General features: G+C 45.6%; 1 protein-coding gene across 1 annotated transcript; it reads right to left on the reverse strand.

Annotated features, from left to right (window-relative positions):
* Nucleotides 1-807: 807 nt before the first annotated feature.
* Nucleotides 808-20,924, reverse strand: Rrp40 (exosome complex component Rrp40). Its single transcript, XM_089552824.1, has 4 exons — nucleotides 20,630-20,924; nucleotides 15,035-15,184; nucleotides 10,736-10,890; nucleotides 808-1,032 (listed from the first exon to the last, which is right to left on the reverse strand). Exons 1-4 carry the CDS (start codon nucleotides 20,807-20,809, stop codon nucleotides 834-836), a joined length of 684 nt encoding a protein of 227 aa, XP_089408950.1. The 5' UTR covers nucleotides 20,810-20,924; the 3' UTR covers nucleotides 808-833.
* Between the last annotated feature and the right edge of the window lie 1,821 nt (nucleotides 20,925-22,745).

The raw sequence follows: 22,745 nt of genomic DNA on the forward strand, positions 1-22,745 counted from the left end.
AATGGGCATAATAGTTAGTTTCATGTGTGTCATGTGTTTTCTGGCACTGTATGTCTGGTTAACTCACTTGAAAACTAACTATTAAGCCCATTTGTCCACACGGACAAAAAACTGAAAACTGCTTCCAGCGTTGCATTCCTCACACATTGTAGTATCTACCCACATATTAAAATTAAATTTCTGGTGGCTTATTTTTTTTCTATTGTTTGAGCAGACAATGGCATGATACATAGCAATATCTCAGGAACTAATTGGCCTAGAAATAAACAAACTGCATATTTGAAATCAGCAGAAAAAACTGAATAATTGTGCGCAGTTTCATTGCATTTGGTTTGTAAATAAAAAAAATGCTCTAAGACCCATGTCCCCCCTTAAGAGACAGGAAGAGGGCAGTAGGTCAGAGAACACGGGTTAATGATATCCTAGTCGAAATCAAGAGGAAGAAATGGGCTTGGGCAGGGCATGTAATGCGAAGGCAAGATAACCGCCGGTCCTTAAGGGTAACGGAGTGGATTCCAAGAGAAGGCAAGCGTAGCAGGGGACGGCAGAAAGTTAGGTGGGCGGATGGGATTAAGAAGTTTGCGGGGATACGGTGGTTGCAGCTGACAAAGGACAGGGTTAATAGGAGAGACATGGGAGAGGCCTTTGCCCTGCAGTGGGTGCAGTCAGGTTGATGATGATGAAGACTGTTCCCTTACTCCACTGAATCTGCATAATTTTCCGTGTGTACAAACTTTCTTCAGAGCGAATCACTTAGAGCGCAAATGCCACCCGGCAGAGCAATTGAAATGACACAGACACAAGTAATAAAATCCCCTATGAACTTTTGAGCTTTATGTGTCCAGTCTGAGGCACCTTTCTTCGATCTCATCAAGAGTAAGGTTTTCTGCTGACAAGATGGCGTTGCAGACGCTGAGCGTGTTCTGCAGAGTGTTGGCGTTGACCCAGATCCTCCCGTTCTGGCCGAGGGCAATCTCAAACTGGACCCGTTTGCCAAGCGTCTGCAGCAGGGAGCAGTCTTTTGCCAGAAGCCTAAAAGAACAAAAATGAACTTTTTTCAGAGAGCCGAAATTTATAACGCTGAGTTATGAAGGAATGCTGAGTGGTCAACGAACCACTCAAGCAGAGTACAGAGGAACTTCAATAACACTTCCGCTGGGCCTATTGGTGCATGATAACACTACAGAAGATCGATGTGCGGAAAATATCAGACAATGCACATACACGATCCATGTCTAATGCTTTGCGCACATCGATCATCAGAGTACAGAGGGAACATAAAATTAGGTGTAGAACTCGTGGGATGCTCTACACATGGGAAGGCAGGTAAACGTGATTGAAGCCACTAATTATCTGCATTGAAAAACTAAGTTCTGCGAAATGAGAACAAAGAACCCACAAAATTTCATGGGAGGCGTCAAATATAATGCTTCCAGAATGCACCTTTCCAAGGTATAACTACAAGTGACCTTCACCGCAAGACTTGAGAGCTGCTACAAGGAGAAGCCAGCACTTTTCAGTCTATTGGAGCAAAGAACACTACGTGCAAGTGCAAAATGAAAGGCGGCTGTAGACTTAAAAAGGCAGCGCAGGTCACTAAGAAAGAAAAGGCACTGAAAGATTTGGTTTGGTTTGGTTTTGTGGGGTTTAACGTCCCAAAGCGACTCAGGCTATGAGGGACGCCGTAGTGAAGGTCTCCGGATAATTTCCACCACCTGGGGTTCTTTAGCGTGCACTGACATCGCACAGCACACGGGCCTCTAGAATTTTGCCTCCAAAGAAATTCCAGCCGCCGCGGCCGGAATCGCACCCGCGTCTTTCGGGTCAGCAGCCGAGCACCATAACCACTGAGCCACCGCGGCGGCGGCACTGAAAGAGTTCAGCACAGTAGGGAAAGCAAAGAAAGGCAAATGGGCATATGCAGGACTGGGCAGCTTGAAATACACACTGGGTGTAGTACGACACAGTGGTGACAGCGACTGCTTGCTTGGGCTGCGTGCACCGATGTATTAAAGGCTTGGGACTCTCGATTTTGGCGCGTACATCTGAATCGTTCCCACTTAAACAGCACCGACAAGACCTCTGCTTCCATATAGCATGCCGCCTGCATTGCTTTTTTTTGTCTTGGCTCTCAGCAATTTTTTTTCAATACAGACAAATCGCCCGTTAGGCATTGATATACGGGGGTACAAACATAACACAATTTCTAAAAGTACAGTTTTGTATACAAGCGTAGTCAAACATAGCCAAGGGACACTGCAGCAAGAAACACTCCAAAAGTATGCACAAACATAAGAAAACCTGCGAAAAATTTTAAGACTTGAAGGCGTCGCCACAAATGTCCTCCAGTCAAGCAAGCAACAAATTCATGGCCCCTTGTAGCACAGGTCAGAAAACGCAGCTCCTGATGCACAAGCCGCACCTCAATTCAGAACCGGGCAAGTGCCCCTAACCAGACCATGGACACACAGCTCGTTGAACCATTAAGCCAGTGCCCATTCACACACGCGTGCTGGCCCCCACACTGCTAGTACCATGCCCCTTTCTAAGTGGCGTCCCTCATAGCCTGACTCGCTTTGGGACATTAAACCCCAATAAACCAATCAACCTTTCTAAGTGGGAAGGGAGTAGTTTGTATGAAAGGAACAATGCACACAGGGCATTCGCCAGTCCCCGGCACCAGACTCCCCTCGTAAGAGCTCACTTTCTTCTCTGTTCCCTGGGAACATCTTTCTTTCATTCTTTAAAACAGCGCAAAAGACAGGGACACAGATAGAAAAGACACACACAGCGCTGACTCACAACTAAATTTATTCATGGAAAATACATGTATATATACATAAGGCAAGATGCGCGAAGGCGGCAAACTGGTAACATGCGCCAAAAAAATTGAAAAAAACCTAATGACGTGTCGCGCGCTTTGCCAAGTACGCCCGTTCTTTTTCAGATAGCCTTTGCGCATCTTGCCTTATGTATATATACATGTATTTTCCATGAATAAATTTAGTTGTAAGTCAGCGCTGTGTGTGTCTTTTCTATCTGTGTCCCTGTCTTTTGCGCTGTTTTAAAGAATCATGGTTCACCAACTAGCCTGCACGTCTACCCTTGTAATCTTTCTTTCCTTCCCCTTTCCTATCTCTGGCTGCCACCCACGTGTGAGGAGAGATATTTGGACCACGCCGACATGTGGCCATCAAATGTGTGCACATCGATTTGAAAGTAAATAGTTTTCTTGCGTCCACAAACACATTGTTTCAAGTCAAAAGCTGATATAACAGCGGTGACAAGGAAGAAGATCTGAGCCCAGCGTTAAGCTACGCCCATGCAACTCCATGGCTACCCTCGCGCTTCCCGGATGGACACCGGAGTTCAACAATTCATCCTGGGCCTCGTGGTGTGGGTGCCTTCGATTCTACTTCGAAGCTTCAAGGCACCGTTTCAAAGCATAGACAATTTCTTGCAGTCCAACGTGGCTATGCCTATGCTGCAGTGTTGTAATTCTGGCAAGGCACAGTGCTTTCACTCATCACTGAACCAGTGCTGCATAGAACTGGTGGCCCATTTATATTCGTCGCAGCTTTGTGTAACCTGTTTCCTTCCATTAGGTTGCGCTGCGATGTGGGTGTACATAGTCACGTGACAATCTTCAAATCTCATGGACTTTTTTCTAAGCTCCGAAGAAGAAATCGTACCAAAGTTACTTTCAAGAAATTTACTGAAACGGATATTTCTCAACATGCTCTACAACTTTCACACAGAGAATAGTCAAGATCTCAAGTAAAGAATAAAAAATTGGCTAATTTATCTTTGTTAAACAATAAATCAGACACATTTTAAAAACATGACAACTTGGTCCAGATGAATGCCACAAACGTACAATCATCAAATATTCAAAGAGCCCGATGCCCCTTCTAGAAGCTTGGCACAAGTAAGCTGGAGCATTGTATAGTTTTGAGTTGAGCTTACAATCTCTTCAAATGTGACTTCTGTTGAGGAATCAGTGGACAATAGTGGAAAGTTAGTTAGTTAGTTATATTGATTTTTATGGCGCAAAAGCAACTGAGGCTATGCTGCGCCAACCTCAAGGTTAGAGTTTTTGTTAATGGTGAAGCTATTTAAAAATACTTAGAGTTTGTTTAAAACGTTGGCTTCCTTGAGAAACCTAAAAATACATGGAATGTCAACCAGTGCTCGATCACCTAAGAGTAGCATGGGGTGTAATGGGATGCTTTCCCTGTAAAATGTTGTGAAATATTTCTTTCTTAGTTCTTCTAATTTTATGCATGAAATTAAAATGTGGTTCACTGTGAGTTCAGCACCACACATTTCACAGAGAGGTTTGTTTTGTTTGGCTAGCAGAAAGTTGTGCGTGAGGTGGGTGTGTCCAATGCGGAGCCGACATAAAATAACTTCGGTAAAACGTTCTTGATGCCTACATGATTGCCATTCCCCTAAAATTGGTTTCACAGAATGTAATTTGTTGTTTACGTGATCTTGCCATGCGGCCTGCCACTTATTTCTGAGTTTACTGTTGATAAACTTTAAGCAATCCCTGTGCGGTATGCTCACTTGTTTTATTTGGCCATTCCGGGCTTGTGCAGCGCATACATCTGCTTTTTCATTACCTACGATTCCAACATGGCTAGGAACCCAGCAGAATTTAATGTTACGTTTTTGTTTTGTGATTTTAACAATGTTATGTATGATGTTACCTATTATGGGTTCAGCAGCATTTCTGGAGTGCAGTGCTTTGAGCATACTCAGGGAATCGGTGTAAATGATGCTATTTTTGATATTCTCTCTTACTATTTTTTCCACAGCTACAAAGATGGCATAACACTCAGCAGTAAAAACCGATGCGCATTCTGGTAGTCGCATTATCTGTTTGTTTTTTCCTTGGATTACTGCACTTCCAACGTGATTTTCTGTTTTTGAGCCATCGGTATAAAATTCAATGTAAGTGTCATACTTTTCTTGTAGTGCAAAGAATTCCTGTAATATGTACTCATTTGGCGTTTGCTTTTTATCTAAATGTGTCATTGTGAGGTCGCATACTGAAGGCAGGCTGTACCATGGTGGTAAATGTTCATTCCTTTGTGCAATATTCGGTAAGCAGTCTAGTACTGTTAGCTCTTCACATTTGTCTTCAAAGCGCAATAGTAATGGTCTGATAGAATGTGGTTTGTTGATGAATAATCTTTTAGATGGGCACTTGGTGACAACTGGATGACAGAGATGTTTTGGAAGAGAACGGATTTTTAAGACGTATGTGCATGTAAGGGCGATTCTTCGGTCCTCAAGAGCGGGCTCATTAGTTTCAACGTATAGGCTGGCTACTGGTGACGTTCTGTATGCTCCAGATGATAGGCGCAGACCAAGATTATGAATGGGGTCTAATCTTTTTAAGTAGGATGCTCTTGCCGAACCATATACTATGCACCCGTAGTCCAGCTTGGAGCGCACCAGGGAGCGATATATTTGTAAAAGGCTTGCTCTATCGGACCCCCACCGCTTCCGTGAGAGCACTTTTAAGATATTGAGGACTTGAGAAGCTTTCTTTTTAAGGTTGTTAATGTGTGGTAGAAATGTGAGTTTCTTGTCGAAAGTTAGGCCTAAAAATTTGTGTTCTTGTTTAATTGGTAGCGCAGTGTGATTCAGGTATAGACTGGGATCGACCTGTAGGCCTCGTCGCAATGAGAAAAGAACAGCTACTGTTTTTTGAGGGGAAAATTTAAATCCATTTCTGTCTGCCCAAGAACCTAGTTTATTTAGTGTGATTTGTATTTGTCTCTCACAGGTTGATATACTGGAGGACGTGCATGCTATTTGTAGGTCATCTACATAAACTGAATACATTATGGACTTGGGTATTACTTTAGCTAAGGAATTCATTTTTACTATGAAGAGTGTCGTGCTTAGAATGCACCCCTGGGGTACGCCGTTCTCTTGGGTGAAAGTCATGGAGAGAGTTGCTCCTAGGCGGACTCGGAATGTGCGGTTAGCCAGGAAGTCGTTCAAGCAGTTCAACATCCTGCCGCGGATACCTAGCTCTGCTAGGTCACGGAGGATGCCGAACTTCCACGTAGTATCGTAGGCCTTCTCCAAGTCGAAGAAGACCCCAATACAGTGCTGCTTGTGGATGAACGCCTCCCGGATGGTGTTTTCTAGGCGGACAAGATGATCTGTGGTGGAGCATGTTTTCTTAAACCCACATTGGTGTTTATCTAGTAGTTGCCGAGATTCAAGTACGAAGGTTAGTCTAATGTTTATTACACTTTCGAAAGATTTAGCAATGCAGCTGGTGAGGGCTATTGGTCTGTAACTGCTAGGACTTGTTGGTGGTTTTCCGGTTTTAAGAAAAGGTATTATGACTGCTTTTTTCCACTCGTCAGGTATATTTCCAGTTATCCAGATTTTATTAAAGAATTTTAACAGTGCCTCTACAGCAGCCTCGGAGAGATGTGCAAGCATAGCGTAATGCACGTTGTCTGGTCCTGGTGCTGTCTTTTTTCCAGAACACAATACTTTATTTAATTCTTGTAGTGTGAGAGGCTGGTTATAATCCTCATGTACACCTGCTCCAGATGGAAATTTTTGTTTTTCAGCTATTGATTTGTGTTTCTGAAATGTGTTTGTGTAGTTGGATGAGCTTGAGATCTCAGCAAAATGCTCGCCCAGTATGTTGGCCTGTTCTTCTAAAGATGTTTGTGTCCCGGGTGCTGTCAAGAGAGGAAGTGTGAAAGGGGTATGGTCACCAGTAAATTTACGAACTTTTTCCCACATTTTCTTTGATGTTATTGAACTATTTATTGAGGAGACATATTTCTGCCAAGAGGTTTTCTCTGCATTTCTTCGCACATACCGCGCTCTGGCTTTTGCCTTCTTAAAGGTGAGTAGGTTCTCTGCAGTGGGATATCGACGCAGAGCGCTCCAGGCTTTCTTTTGTTGTTTTTTTGCTAATGTGCATTCTTTTGTCCACCACACTTTGTGTTTCTTTTGTGCAAGTCCTGTTGTTTGTGGTATAGCGAGTGTTGCGGCCGATATTATGCATTCAGTAAACTTCTCATTAATTTCATCTGTGCTAAGGTCGTCACAAAATTCCTTTTCCAGAGTGGCACTTTTTGTAAAAAGTGACCAGTCGGCGAGCTGAATTTTCCAGCGCCGTGGCCTTGTGGGGATGATTGGAGTCGACGATGAGAGCCTGATGATGGTAGGTAAGTGATCGCTGCCCATGGGGTCATTTAAAACATCCCATTTAAAATCGTTAAAAAGTAATGGTGATGCGAAAGCTAAATCGAGAGAGCTCATTTTTGCTGTGCTTGGACAGCAATATGTGGCTTTTCCCGTATTTAAAAGACAGACATTATTCGAAAGTATAAAATCTTCGATTGTTTGGCCTCTAGAGTCACAGCGTTCGCTTCCCCAAAACGGAGAGTGAGCGTTAAAATCGCCAACTACCAGGAATGGCTCCGGCAGTTCATCGATCAGGCCTTCTAGATCTTGGCATGTTAATGTGATGTGTGGGGGAAGATATACAGAACATATTGTAATGGTTTTGTAGCTGATGACGCTAACCGCAACCGCCTCAAGTTTTGTTTTCAGTTTGATTTCTTGAGCCGGGACGCCGCTTTGGATGATGATTGCGACGCCTCCCGAGAGTCTATTTGCATGTTCGCGATCACGCCTAAAAGTTGTGTAATGTTTTAAGATATTTGAATGTTGGGGACCAAGATTGGTCTCCTGGAGACATAGGGCTAGAGGCATCACTGACCCTAGAATATGAGTTATATCATTGTAGTTCCTCAACATTCCTCTACAGTTCCATTGTATTATGAAAGCCATCCTAGTTTTGTGTTTGTACTGATTGAAAAGCTAGATCAAGTTGTTTATGGCCCCGTGACTCGGGGCCTGTCTTTTTTTGACCGATCCAGGGAGCTCCGCCGACCATCCGACGTGGACGGTGAGGGGCTGCCCGGGGTCGTGTCCATCGCCTCTGCAGAGGCACTGGACGACCGTGCAGGAGGCACATTGATTTTTGAGTTAGACCTCGACCTGTGGGAAGAGGTCTTTGGGCCCGCCGACCCGGGGGTCTGCGTCCCCTCCTTTGGGGTAGGCGGAGTAGCGTGAGCTACTCCACCAGACGGCGCGGATGGCCCCACCACAGGCTCACTACGTGTGGCCTGGACAGGTGCCGAAGCCTGGTGTGGTGCGCCGCGCCCACGCACCACATCGGCGAAGTTTGTTTTTGCAGTGAAGGTGAATTTGTTTGTTTGAGAGTATTGCCTTCTTGCTTCTTAGAAAGAAATGTTTTGCGTAGTCTTGAGAGTAATGATTTCTTTCTCTTTTTTCCAGGACGGACAAGCCCTGGAGTAGGCAGCATGGTCGCCATCACAGTTTGCACACCGTAGGTTAGCAACACATTCTTCGGATTGGTGGTCCTTCGAAGAGCATTTTGCGCAAGTTTTGCGGCCGCGACAACTCTGGGAGCCGTGGCCAAATCTCTGGCAGTTGAAACATCTGCGTGGGTTGGGAATATACGGTCTTACATTTATTTTCAGGTAGCCTACTTCAATGGATTCGGGTAATGTGCTCATGTTGAATGTCAAGATCAGGTGTTTGGTGTCAACTTCTTTGCCATCCTTCCGGATCTTGATCCGGTGGACATCTATAACTTCTTGGTCAGTAAGTCCTTCGAGCATTTCCTTTTCAGAAAGGTGGACAAAATCTATTTCAGAAATGACGCCTCGTACAGTATTCAGAGACCGATGTGGGGTCACAGAGACAGGGATGTCCCCAATGGATACAATTGTTGCAACTTTTGAGTGTTGTATGCTGTCGCGCAGTTCAAGAAGTAAGTCGCCACTGGCCATTTTTGACACCTTGTAGCCAAGGCCTAAGGCATCCGTCAAGCGTTTTGAGACTTGAAATGGAGATATTATCCTTGCTTGTGTTTCTTCTGCTTTACTGTGAATGACATGAAATTTTGGAAAGGATACTTTTCTTTTCTGGAAAAAGTCATCTGCTTCGGTCCGCCCTCTCTTGAGAGAGCGATCAAGTTTTGAAAGGGGGGGAGCCATAAAAAATTGATGTTTTTCGGTCATGGTGCCAGCCACCCACCATGGAGTCCAACAAGGGGACGCGACAGGAACTTGCGAGCAAGTCCTGCCCACGCCAGCTGTACACCTTAACTATAACCTAATATGACTCAACTCAGGGTAGTTGGTCACACACGGTTAACCCTCGCCGCCAGGAAAAAGAGGAACAAACGAAGAAGAGAGGAGGAGACAGGAGAGTTGTAAGAAAGAGATAGGAAAGTGAAAGATAGAGGGGAGGATAGGAAAAGGCGACTGCCGATTTCCCCCGGTCGGGTCAGGCCGGAGGTGCCGTCTACAGGAAGCTGGGGCCAAAGTGGTGTGTTGCCTCCGCCGAGGGGCCTTAAGGGTCCAAACGCTCGGCATCGGCTCAACCACCAGGATCCCCTTTTCCCCGGACACGGCGATGCCACGCACGGCTAAGCGCGGATGCTCGGGTCCGTGGTGACGCATTGTTCACCATCATCCCCCTGCGGGGATGTCCCTGCGGATGCTCGGGTTAACCCCGTGGTGTCGCCACTCACCAACGTCTGCATGCTGCAGACGCCTCCCTGCGGGGAAATAGTGGAAAGCCCCCGCTAAGAAGTATCAGACAGTGCTCAAAGGCATGCTTGGTGCACTCTAGGATTTCGATGAAAATGGCTTAGTACCGTAAATGCACTCTTGTCAGGTACTGTACGACTGCATTACTTCAATATGGTCACCATTTCTAGACTGTCACTAAAATGGACGATGGTACAGACTATACACAGTAGATGTAATGACTAATTTCACCAGGCCAAATTTAACCCCCAAAAACAATTTTCTGCTCTAGAAATTTGAACCACTAGTTTGCTAAGCAGGTAATAGTTTTCCCATGCTATCTTTTCCTCCCGACTTTCATCCCCCAACACAGTCTTCAAAGAGTGCAAACAACACTCGAAAGCTGCACTTGGTGCCCAGTGATCAAAACCACCCAATGATACAAACTGCTACTTACAGCAGATGCCATGTTTGAATCACACAACAGTAAAGTCCAGCTGCTTCCTATCTGAAGGCTCCCGACTTGCTTTATCAGGTAGCCACTATGTAATCACAATATCTAACCTCTGTTCCCCTCTACACAAAAAAAACATGCGTTTATATCAAGATTTTTACAGCCACTCCTAGCAGCATAGAGTTCTTTGCAACATCATCCGGTATCCAAGTAAGCACATCTAATGTGCACATGGGCCAGAACAACACTGGTGCACACTACATGTATATAAGCACACTACAGATTCCAAGCACAGCTTTCTGCTGCTGGAGTGCATCTCAGTATACATCGTAAGAAGCCCGCAGAGAAAGATAAAGTCAAAGTACTTTGTCATGCGGATGCATTGCATCTGTGTCATGAGATGCTATACTTCTGAATTATAACATTCACATTCTTCACAATCAAATAAAAGCCACAACATCCAACCTTCAACAGTTATACATAATTTCTAGAAAGCGTGAACACAAACTAAGACATGTTGATACCACAACTCCAAAATTTTGCACGACCATATTTCTTGAAACTCTGGCAGCCTAGTCTAAACAGGAACACTGCACATGCTTTTACTGTACGCTGTTTTCCAAAAATATGAAATCACCCAGCATCAACAGAAGCAAAGCGAACTTACTTGTTGATGAGGTTGACGGGAACTTTGATGAGGAAGCCCGTGGGACTGCGGAGGACACCGAGGATGCCCTTCTTCCCGTAACTGTCGACACACACCAACTCTGGCTCCATGCCTCGGTTGGCCATCAGCACTTGGGCCATGACAAGGTCACCAACCTGGTTTGTGGGGAGAAATAGAGGGGGGGGCATGTACATTAACGCTTCTGCAGTTGGAGACAAGAATTAAATTCTGGGCAAACGCTTACACTGTGCCTAAAACCCAAAATTTATAAGTCACAGGAGATTAGAAACTGTGACAGGGGGTGAAGAGGACAGGAGGTTAAGAAATGAATAGGATACAATAGGCGCAGTTTCTTTACCTCCTGTCCTCGTAATCCCTTTGCACAGTTTCTAAGTTCCTCAAAAAAGAACTAGACTGCAAGAACGTTCTGCCAATGAGCCAGGGGTTCTCAGACTGGGTTCCAAGGTACCTTTCAGTTCAGTGTGCTTTTCAGGTTCCCTGAGAACCTAAACTGGTACATGTTCCAGCTCCTGCCTTTCCTTTATCCCCTTTATTCTGGGGCTAATCATGTTGTAATTACTCATAGTAAACTATTGCATTCTACAAATAGCCATTATTGACATACTTGTGGCATTTTTTGTAGGACCATGCATCTGCATGCTTGTTAGGCAACAAAGGGAAGGCCCAGATGTGCAGGACTTCTGAGCACCGTCTCAAGTCACTGAGTTCCCCACGCCTTAACCATTCACAACTGCTCAAAAGATGCCCATATTCGATTAATGTGTGCGATGTCAGTGCACGTTAAGGAACCCCACGTGGTCAAAATTATTCCAGAACCCTGCACTATGGCATCTCTTTTTTCCTTTCTTCTTTCACTCCCTCCTTTATCCCTTCCCTTAGGGCACGGTTCAGGTGTCCACCGAGGTGTGAGACAGATACTGCTCGATTTCCTTTCTCAAAAACCAATTTTCAATTTTCAATTACCCACTGTACAGCAAAACAGTCTGCAGTGAGCAATTACAGCACAATTAGTCTCAAAATAAAATGGATAAAGAAAAGGCAGGGGCTGAAACGTGCACCGATTTAGGTTCTCCGGAAACTCTTAAAAAGTATTCCATGGAAGAACCCCCAGCCTTACGGTAACAAAGTGGGTACCGAGAGAAGGTACATGCAGCAAGGAAGAGTAGAGAGTCAGGATAGACGTGAATCAGTGCAACAGTACATGGCCTAAGCAGAGAGCAGAGAAAAGTGTAGAAATCGACACAACGTACCACTGCTCCACATCCACCATGCAAAAATAACTCGCCCATTGTGTCGCGCTGCTCTAGGTCCACCATGCAAAACCAACTCGCCCAGCATTTCACGCTTTCAAGAAAGTCAGGTGAAGCAGATGTGATCAGTAAGCATGCAGGAATAAGACAGCCACAGTTGGCATAGCACCGGGAAAGTTGGAGCTAAATGGGACAGGCCTTTATCCTACAGTGGACGTAGATGGGATGTCAATGCTGGCAATGAGTTCCAAGTTGAACACGCCGGTTTTCATGAATCCCCATAACCGACAACAAATACATTAAAGGGCAACTGCAGCACTTTTTTGAGAATTTCGCGATATTCAAGGATTCAAATCTATATAGGCTGTAGGTAACGCATGCCAAGTGTTTTTGCACTAGCATTTAAAATAGTGATGTAATCGACGATTGAATTTTGCGCTTGTCCTCAATGCACCGGAGGTGTGCAGGAAAGTTCAGCGTGACATCACGGAAGGTATGATTTCAAATAACCGCTGTCGTCAGTCACACCCTGTCCTGACTCGTTAGACACTGCCAAACAACTCTCGGCAGCGTTCGCCTTTGGTGGCATTGGTTTCTTTCCTTCAAAGCAGGCGTTTGTGCTTTGGAAATGTACTGATACCTTCGATGACGTCATCATTCGCCCCTCACTTGGCGTTGTGCGCTGCGGAGAAGTTTTAACGGTGTCCGGATTTTAATCGGCGATTACTTCACTATTTCAAGTGCTAGCCCAAAAAGACCTCGCATGCTTTACCTGCAAGTTTCACAAATTCGACCCTCTTAAGCTCGTTAATTTCTAAAACCCATGCAGTTTCCCTTTAAAGGAGCACACGACAAAGCAGCTCCAACTTCGCAGAGTTAGCTAAATTAAATTCACATAGATGCAAACGGGCAGTCTAGATATACTACTACTACTGATGTCTTACACACCATTCCAAAGATGAAAGCATTCAACTGAAAATTTGGTGCCCACTCTCCCTTAATGATGCAAGGAAAGCTGACGCCTACAAGTGACAGAGCCCGCTGCTGTTCATAGCTGTGGTGTGGCCTATCCTGTCACCTAAGAAAACAGAATAGCACAGTGATGCCTACATTTCAATTTTTGTGCTCCGTGAAAGGTGCATAAAAGGTGTGCTCAGTGAAAGTGGGCTGTTTGTCATTAAAGGGACACTGAGGACAATGCTATGACATTTTTTTTGTTAATAAAATTTGACAGTCGAGCATTTCATGGCTTTATTGATCCTTCTTCAGCAGCTAAAAGTGCATTTATTGATAAGAAATTTGGATTCGAAGTTGCAAAACTTTTCCCCGCCGCTCTGATTCAAACTTCGGACTCTCTGATGACGAAATAGGAGAAAAATGACAAACTGACGGAAACGCGGACTCCGTGATTGGTAGCAGTGATCGCTGCACTGTCGCCTAGCGGCAGCCGAAATTCGAACTGCCACCGGCCGGATGTTGAAGGCCTCTGTCAGCCGTCATCACTTCGTTTACGGTTGTACCAATGTTACAATGGATCCCATTCCCAATTCCAACAACGAAGTTCTCGCACAGAACTGCCGCCTGCTCTTTGGCTACCTCAACCCCACACCGCGTGCCATGCTTTGAGGGCTTAGGCAGCCGGTCTGGCAAGAAAGTCCTAGCACCGAGGAGTCGGCAGCGTTGCTGTCAGTACCGAGCCACTGACACAACTAATGTTTAGAGACTGGTACATGTGGGTATATTTAAATTCTGTTATAATAGTCCTCATATGGCTGGTTATGCAGCCCAGCGTCTTGGTACGTTGACGATGTGAACACGCCGAGTGGTGCGTTTGCTAACACGGAGGCGCTTGGAACATCAGGTATCCACAGCTGTTTTCCTTGTTGCAGGTGCGTGCCGTTCCATGAACTTCGTACGAGGAGCAATTAAAGAGGCAATTGGAGTTTCTCTGCTGCTCCGGTCTTGTAAACCGAGACACGTCGAAAACTAAACCACAACAGCACACAAAGCACATACCTGCGAGCCACCCCAAAACATAGAGAAACTAAGCTGGACACCTGTTGCGCCACCAAATACATGTTTTCTTTGGCTTCCAACATTCAGGCTGTTTTTTTTTGTTTCTTTTAGTCTTCCTCGTGTGAAAAGAGTGCAGTAGCGGTTCCAAAACAAAACTTATATACTTCAATATCGATGAAACACGTAACCCTCATTCACATTTGTCTGCCTGAGATTCATGATATTTTTTCGCCTATTTCGTCATCGCGCTTGTACTTGCGAGTTTGGCCTGTGGCAGCGATACCTGTATTGTAATTTGTGCTCTTTTCAACTTTACAAGACCTTTTTTTCAATAAGAGTTGTGTTTTTGTGATCAGGAGCTGGTATCCTATTGCAAAAAGCCAACTTCGATTGCTCTTTAGTGTCCCTTCAAAACAAGATGACCAATGGACACAACTCAACTTCAATTTGCCCTTAGTGTACATTTGGCAGGTTCTCTCAGATCATGAATGGCAGTTTACCAATATCCCTCAAGAGAAAAGCATACAACAGCTGTATCTTACCGGCAGAAACGTGGAGGCTGACAAAGAGGGTTCAGCTTAAGTTAAGGACAACGCAGCGAGCTATGGAAAGGAAAATGATAGGTGGAACGTTCAGAGATCGGAAGCGGGCAGAGTGGGTGAGGGAACAAACGCGGGTTGAAGACATCCTAGTCGAAATCAGGAGAAAAAAGGGTGCTTGGGCAGGGCATGTAAGACGAAGGCAAGATAATCGCTGGTCCTTAAGGGTAACGGAGTGGATTCCAAGAGAAGGCAAGCGTAGCAGGGGGCGGCAGAAAGCTAGGCGGGCGGATGAGATTAAGAAGTTTGCGGAGATAGGCGGCCACATCTGGCAAAGGGCAGGGTTAACTGGACAGACAAGGAAGAGACCTTTGCCCTGCAGTGGGCTTAGTAAGGCTGACGATGATGATGATGATGTATACTTAAATGTAAAGCTTGTTCATGCAGCTGTACACTTCTTATTTTGCACCTACCTCAATGTCAGGTCTGTTTCTCTTCGTGGCACCCTCAAAGGCGAAGACGGACAATGATGCGGGCTCACTGGAGCCGATGTTCACCCGAACAGACTCTGTGCCTTTGGCCGTCACCACTCCTACGACACAGTCCCCATTTGCAGGAATGTACTGTGAACAGAAAGCAAAATGGTGGCTGTCAGCTATAGACAAAATTAGCCTCACGAAATTCTGCTGGGAATTGTGCCACTGTAATGATACCTATACACACAACAAAGGTCGACCGTTTGCGGCGTAGTTCTGTGAACAAACAGTCCTCTGTTATAGACCTTATGCAAAATTGCTGCCATCTATCGGAGAAAAGAAGAACCAGCGGAAAACCGCCATGTTGGAGGATGACTGAAGCTCGTTCCGCCTCTGCTCTCTGGATTTAGGCGTGCCCTGCGTTAGCTTCCTTACTGCTGTGCTGGCTCGAAAATCTTATTTCCTGTCACTTGAGCCTGTAAACATGACTGAATGGTGAGTCCACCTGTTTCTGCTGCCCAAGTTTCCAAGTGACTTCTCAGACGCTTACTACGCGACCAAAACACTTTCCGAACGCCACCGGGTACGACGCTACAAGTTTTTCACTGAGTCCTTCGTCAGTTTGCCGACGCTGAACACCAAGAAATGTACGAAGCAAGTGTAATTTTCGTTTACGGCTAAAAATGTGCGCATTTCGGTCTAGTTTGAGTCAGTTTTTATTTGGTTGGATACTTTGAACGGGCGTGCCGCTTGAATTGCTACTGTTGCGGTAGCGTTCTCTGTGTGTTGCGTCGACACCGAAAGCAAACGATAATAAACTTCACGCTCATGTTGGCAGTGTCGAAAGAAGTGGCCTCTCAACATGCGACCCTTTTCATTTTCCTTCAAATGTTCTATCGCATTTGTTTGTTTGCCCTAGTGCTCTAGTGCCCAGAGCCCCTAGTTTGCGCCAGTGCCCTAGACAGAGAAAGAAAACGTTATTATTATTACCGGGCACATAGACCCCTAGGTCCCCGCACGACCCCACTACACAATTGTTTACCATTCTTGGACTATCGCAGTTAAAAACACGTAGCCCGTGAATGCAGCAGTGTCTATGGTCTTACCACGACGAGCAAGCAGTTGTGCGCTGATATTTTTGGAGGATTCTACACGCGTTATTCATTCCCGCTACTAGTTTAAACTATGGTACCGCTTGAGCGGCTTCCCTTACGGTCCTTTCTTTTTTTTTTACACAACACACGGTTTCGTGGAAACCGGTCGGTTAAGTGAAATCGCTACATGCAAACAAGCCGTCGCTCCACAACATAGGCACCTTTCCCTGGTGAACGATTGACTGACTTGCAGTGCACAAACGTTCCGTGCCACGGGCACTTGACCCTTGCTGGTGTTTCCGTCGAAACAAATATTCGCACTAAAAGCTAAATGCGTGTAACCGCTGCGGCGGATAACGCTAGGAGCGACGGTTCTCACAAAGCGCGACCCGTACCACTGAACAGCTGATCACGATTACCCTCTTGCGAGGCCGATAATCGCAGCACTTCACGGGCAATCGCAGGAGAAAAACTACTTTTGTGTGATATTTTCTTCGTGCCTACAAAGCTTATTTCTAATTTCATTTGCTACATGGCGATAACGAAATGCGTTTCGCGACGTCTCGGCATGTAGCGACGGTACTGCAACATTTGTGTCGCGGATGTCGGGGACCGCAGTCCAAAAATAGAAATGCGCTCAAATCAAGCGCTCTTGCCTTTTTTCCCTGGGCGCCTTTGTGACCCTTCTGCTTACAGCAAGGCACTAAGCAATATGTGGGCATATTGAGGACGGTGAAACTCGAGCGCGCGCGACTAGCGTGCACCAGTACGTGCTGTGAATCCGGCGGCTATCCTCCAACATGGCGGATCGCGCGCGGCGACCGCTAGATGGCAGTGCATTTCGCATAAGGTCAATAGTGCCTAGAATATACTGAGAATATACTGGTCGCATGGAACGCTGCAATGCGGAAAGGTGAGACCCCTTCGCGGGCTGCATGCTCAAAGCTGAGTGGACTGGCGACTACAAAGCGCGTAACTTTGGTTCTCAGATCTTGCTTTCAGTGCGCAATTATTTAATGACACCTAAATTACAAAACCTGGATAATCCTTATTTCCAAAAAGGATTAATAATAGATTCTGCAATGCTGCATGCAGACCGCTTGAGCCATAAAGCCATGGGATCCACGTCACACGCTGTGCTCACTGCGCTGAACGCATGCACAAGCTAGACTGAATGACAGGGAGGAGTTTTGACAAATTTTTTGTGGACTGATGAACTGATTCGGTTTTTAGATGCAAAACCAAAGCTATGCTCTGTCTATGAGCCAGGCTGCAGTGATGGGCTGTGGTTTAACTTCTACCACTCGGGGTTCATTGAACTTTCACCACATGCGTTCATTTTGTGGCAATACACCGTGAGGAGCAACTATTACTTGATTTAAATACAGCGAATGCAGGTTATGCTCATCGGCCAGCATACACACACGCTCTGTGAGGGGTAGGTATAGGTCCTCAGCTATATTTATTTTTCATTCTCAAGTAATATGCTTATCTATGCTCTTGGTTCTGGTGTTTACATTCTGCTGCCTTGTTTGCTCAGCAATTGTGCAAGACTACACCATATTTATGTTGTTTATGTCAACACTGCTATTCCCTTCCCCTTCCTCCCCCTGTGTAATATCCTCCTAATGAGGGCCTGGAGGTGGTGTTACCTCAATAAATAAATGAATAAACATGTCTAAGAGCGGGGACGCATACAATGACATAGTCTCGGCAGTCTGAGTCACTCTTGCTCCCCTTTACTTTGTTGTTGATGTTTTTTGGAAACAAGAACCTTAAAAATAATTTAAACCACGAAAGCCAAAATTCTTCCCACATATAGCTAATATATTCCTGCTAAAAAATGAAAAAATGTCCATTAATTAGTTTCCGTGCATTTCAAAGGACCCAGTGTTTTGGCGGCTCGAAGGGCCACCGCACAGTAACCATATAAATAGTGTAACCCACAAAAGCCTTAATCCACAGTCACTTAAAGGGCGCAATTCATGCATCCTTCATTTTAAAAGGTGTACCACACAGTCAGTGCAAACAGCTTCGACGTTTGTTTGTTTTGTTTTTTTCTTCATAGCCTACAATACTTCAGAAGCACCTGCTCTAGTCCTTTTTGTGTAACCTACATGTGCACTTCTAGAAGAAGCCTTTCAGATACTTCACTTCTAGAAGAAGCCTTTTAGATACTTCACTTCTAGAAGAAGCCTTTCAGATACTTCACTTCTAGAAGAAGCCTTTCAGATACTTCACTTCTAGAAGAAGCCTTTCAGATACTTCACTTCTAGAAGAAGCCTTTCAGATACTTCACTTCTAGAAGAAGCCTTTCAGATACTTCACTTCTAGAAGAAGCCTTTCAGATACTTCACTTCTAGAAGAAGCCTTTCAGATACTTCACTTCTAGAAGAAGCCTTTCAGATACTTCACTTCTAGAAGAAGCCTTTCAGATACTTCACTTCTAGAAGAAGCCTTTCAGATACTTCACTTCTAGAAGAAGCCTTTCAGATACTTCACTTCTAGAAGAAGCCTTTCAGATACTTCACTTCTAGAAGATACTTCACTTCTAGAAGAAGCCTTTCAGATACCTCACTTCTAGAAGATACTTCACTTCTAGAAGAAGCCTTTCAGATACTTCACTTCTAGAAGAAGCCTTTCAGATAGGCGTCCACAGTCAATGTAGATTGTCTACAGCATCGAGAAGGATTTAATTTTGCACGAGTCGCTTGCGCTCAACAAAGTTTGAATACGCATTGCGAACAGTTGTATTCTCTTACTAGATTATATCATAAATTAGACTCAATGTGCAGTACTGTGACATAGGGCCTAATGCTCACTACTACCAGATGAAAGCCTCATCAGGCCGGACCAGTTTTCTAGCCTATTTGACCTAAGCGATATATTTAAGTATTATAAACCCTGTTTTAATTCAGTTAAGAAAAAAATGTCGGTGCACCCAATTTTGATTGCTTGCATTTGCTTAAAGTGATTCTTTAAGACCTGCTGAAGCATTAGTAGTGAAGTGGTCTGCTTGTAAAGCAGCACAAAGACGATGAGCGTGGAGTTAAGACACAAAAAAGTGCCCTGTTTGTTTGTGCCTTTGCTGCGTGTCATCCCAGCCCTGTTTTATTTTTATTTTCATTGTACGCTGATGCAACGAGGAGTTACGACACAAGAACCGCCCTGTTTGTGCCTTCGCTCCGTGTCATCCCAGCGCTGTGTTATTTTCATCGTACGCTGAAGCTTCATCAACAAAGCATCGAGTTGATGCAGAAGAAGAGGCAAAATGAGAGAAAGCTCAAGGGAAAAAGCCACCACGCATGGCAAGTCTGAAGGCGGGAGGCTAGCGAAGGTGGCAATGCCAGAGACTTGGCACCGTTCCCAAAAACCACACCCTCTGTTGACCGCGGAGGGGAGGCATCACGGACGGCGCCACCCTCATGCACAGTGGAGGCCGGGCACTCCGCACACTAGTCAGTATATTCTAGGCACTATACCTCTGTCAGCACTCACATGATCACTCATGAAAGTTTCTAGCTGGCATCATCATTATTTGTAGTCTAGCTCAGTGCTATGAAAATATTTTAGAACCCAGGAAACCTCCCTCCAAGCTGTTAGGTCACCCCAAACGAAAACACTGCCTTGCAGAGAACCTTGCGACACCCCTGCCCCACAAAAAGCAAGTGAGATGGTAGGAGACAGTGTCACTCTATTCACTCTGTTCGTTCATTGCAACCTCCTCTGCAATGACAAAATTGGTGACCTGTGAAGAATAATTTAAGAGTTATACTTCTCCACCAACTTTTGCACAATGCCGCATTTCAGCATTATTCCCCTGTTTCTCTGCTTTTTTTTTTTCTTCAATCTACTGACCCTTGACACACACTATGGCCCAAAGAAAAAATGTCTGTATCATTTAAATATGGTGAAACCGTTGTTTCCCACCAATTTAAATAGTGTTTTTAAAGCATCCTCCAATTTTTTTACATATATGCTCTTCGCTTTGAATCGGGTGCTTTGGACAAACGGTTGGTCCATAGTACAGCGCCACAGACGAAGAGACTAACACGTTGTATCCTAGTGAGCCCGTTCGTTCTTCCGTGTCTAGTTTCCTTTATTGTTCATTATTACTAATGGCACAGAAAGAAAGATAGGCCAAATAAAGACATCAATGAATCAATCTATTACTTTTCGTTTGGTTTTCTAGACAAACCTATGGATGCGAATGAAGTAACACACCTGTACCTCGGGGCTGTATTCCTTTCTCTATTTTTCTATCTCTGTTTACGTCAACCAAGTTCCACGACATTGCATAATAAATTCCAGCTATGAAATTTGACATATTTAAGCAAAACCAGCTCCAGTATGGCCAAGCACTCTGGATGAGAATATCTGATCGGCACAGACCTACTGGATCGAGCGAGACCGCTCAGCCCAGGACAGACTAATTGCGGGTAGAAACTACGCGCGCAGCAACACGTCAAGCTTAACTGTCTCTGGGGAAAACGATTACCCTCTTTTGGTGTCCTTCTACCCAGTAAGTGTTGGGCCGTCGGTGCTTCAAGATTCCGGCACGGGTAGCCAGGATGCGGTCTCCCTCCTTCCGCAGACCAGGTCCCACGATACATTTCCGCTCGTCGGTTGCTACTACGTCCACGACGTCACCGGGAAGGACTAACTTGTTCACAGACATTTCGGGAAAGTAAATATTTAAGCCGGTAAGCACATGCTTTGAAGGCAACGCTCACACAAACACACAGCGCAGATCGGCTACATGCACGGATTGACCTGGCTACACAAAAAGTCTTAAACATTGACTAGTTAATTGTTGCTTGATGAATTTTACGAAGCCGCTGCTGCGACTTGTAAACGTATCAGCAACGTTGCGTACCAGCGCGTCGTTGCGCGGGCTGCTGGATGCTTTCGTATCTTATTCGCTGTTTATTTAGTACAACCCCCAAACCTTGCTTTGAAAACACCGGCCTTGTAGTTCGGATCGAAAGACAAGACCGAAAGAGACGTCGTCAAAACATTTCACATTTTTTACACTATAGACAAGTGTGTCAGCCAGCCGCCTAGCTATTTCGCTTTTACGAACAAAATCGCTTTCCTACCAATTGCAAACTGCAAACCGCGTGCAAAATGTCTGAGAAGATTGGCGTCATTGTCAGTTTTCAAAGACCGGAAGCGCTGTAGCAGCCTGTCGTTGAGGCACTGGTTTGGTTTGGTTTGGTTTGGTTTGGTTTATATGGGGTTTAACGTTAAGCGACTCAGGCTATGAAAGACAGTGAAGGGCTCCGGAAATTTCGACCACCTGGGGTCCTTTAACGTGTACTGACATTGCACAGTACACGTGCCTCTAGAATTTCGCCTCCATCAAAATTCGACCGCCGCGGCCGGGATCGAACCCGCGTCTTTCGGGAAGGCTGAACTCCATGTACGCGAAAACTCACGCGAACGCGAACGCGACAGCGGCAAGCGACGAGCGACACCGTCGCGCGAAGCGAAATACCCGTGTCGCTTGTCGTGTCGCTCGGATCTGCACTCACAGAAAATTTCGCTCGTCGCCCGGAAGTTGCCAACGCGATTAGCCAATAGCAGCTAACCTGGCAGCGTACGTCACTACCGAGCCTCTTGCCGGCTCTGGCAAAGATGGCGCTGGCTCTGGCCGGGAATCTTGCTTCACCACCGATTCGTCGTTGTCGCTACGCTGTGCCCCACGTTCACGGCAAACTAAATGCTCACGAAGCTTTCGCTTTCTCTGAACTTGCGTCAACCACAAAATTTTAGCGATAAAACACCCCAGATTTTCCGATTGCTTGTGTTTACTGTGCTCCTAGGCTTAGCGAGTATGCGTCGTTTGAGGTCAGAAAGCGCGCGAGGTTCAAACAGGTGTGCGCCCCACGTTCAAGCAATATGGCGGCGCCCGTGACAATAACATAAAATGACATGCAATGACATACGATGACAAAGCTGTAAACACGTTTTGTTTGACATTTTTCTGCCCAAAATTTTAATCCTTGCAAATAATGTGACTCTTGTTATAAACGCAAACAGCTTTGCGGTGTATTATGCCAGCAACACTGATCGTCGTCTCCGTTTCGCGTTCGCGTTGTCGCTATGCATGGAGCTTGGCCGGTGGGCGAAGGAGCGACAGCCAGCCGTCGTCGCCGCGCCGCCTCGTCGCGTCGCTTACTTTTTCGCGTACATGGAGCTCAGTCTTAACCACTGACCCACCGCGGCGGCTGTTGAGGCATTGGCCCGTCTGGCCGACGTAAACTCGGCCGCATCTCAGAGAGAACTGGTAAACTACATCCGTGGCACAGGGCACATACTGATGTTCATGCTTGATAGTGCAAGCGACCCTGCGGTGACCATCCGATACGCGCTTGCACAGACAGCACAGTTCGCAAGGAGCTGAAAACACAAGTCGGATGCCTTGCTTACCTGCCACCCTCATCAGGTTATGGCCAACAGCATAACTTCTAGCAGGACGGCGTTCAGAGGAACCGCCGGTGCATTCCACCACACCTTGTTCCGCAGCTTACACATCAGCGTTTCCGCCTTCGAAAAACGTAGCGCGAAAAACAAGACACAGGTAAGGTGAAGACAGGACACCTTACCTGTGT

Source organism: Amblyomma mixtum, chromosome 1 (assembly GCF_055824585.1).
Source record: "Amblyomma mixtum isolate Tamu chromosome 1, ASM5582458v1, whole genome shotgun sequence".
Taxonomy (NCBI): Eukaryota; Metazoa; Arthropoda; class Arachnida; order Ixodida; family Ixodidae; genus Amblyomma; species Amblyomma mixtum.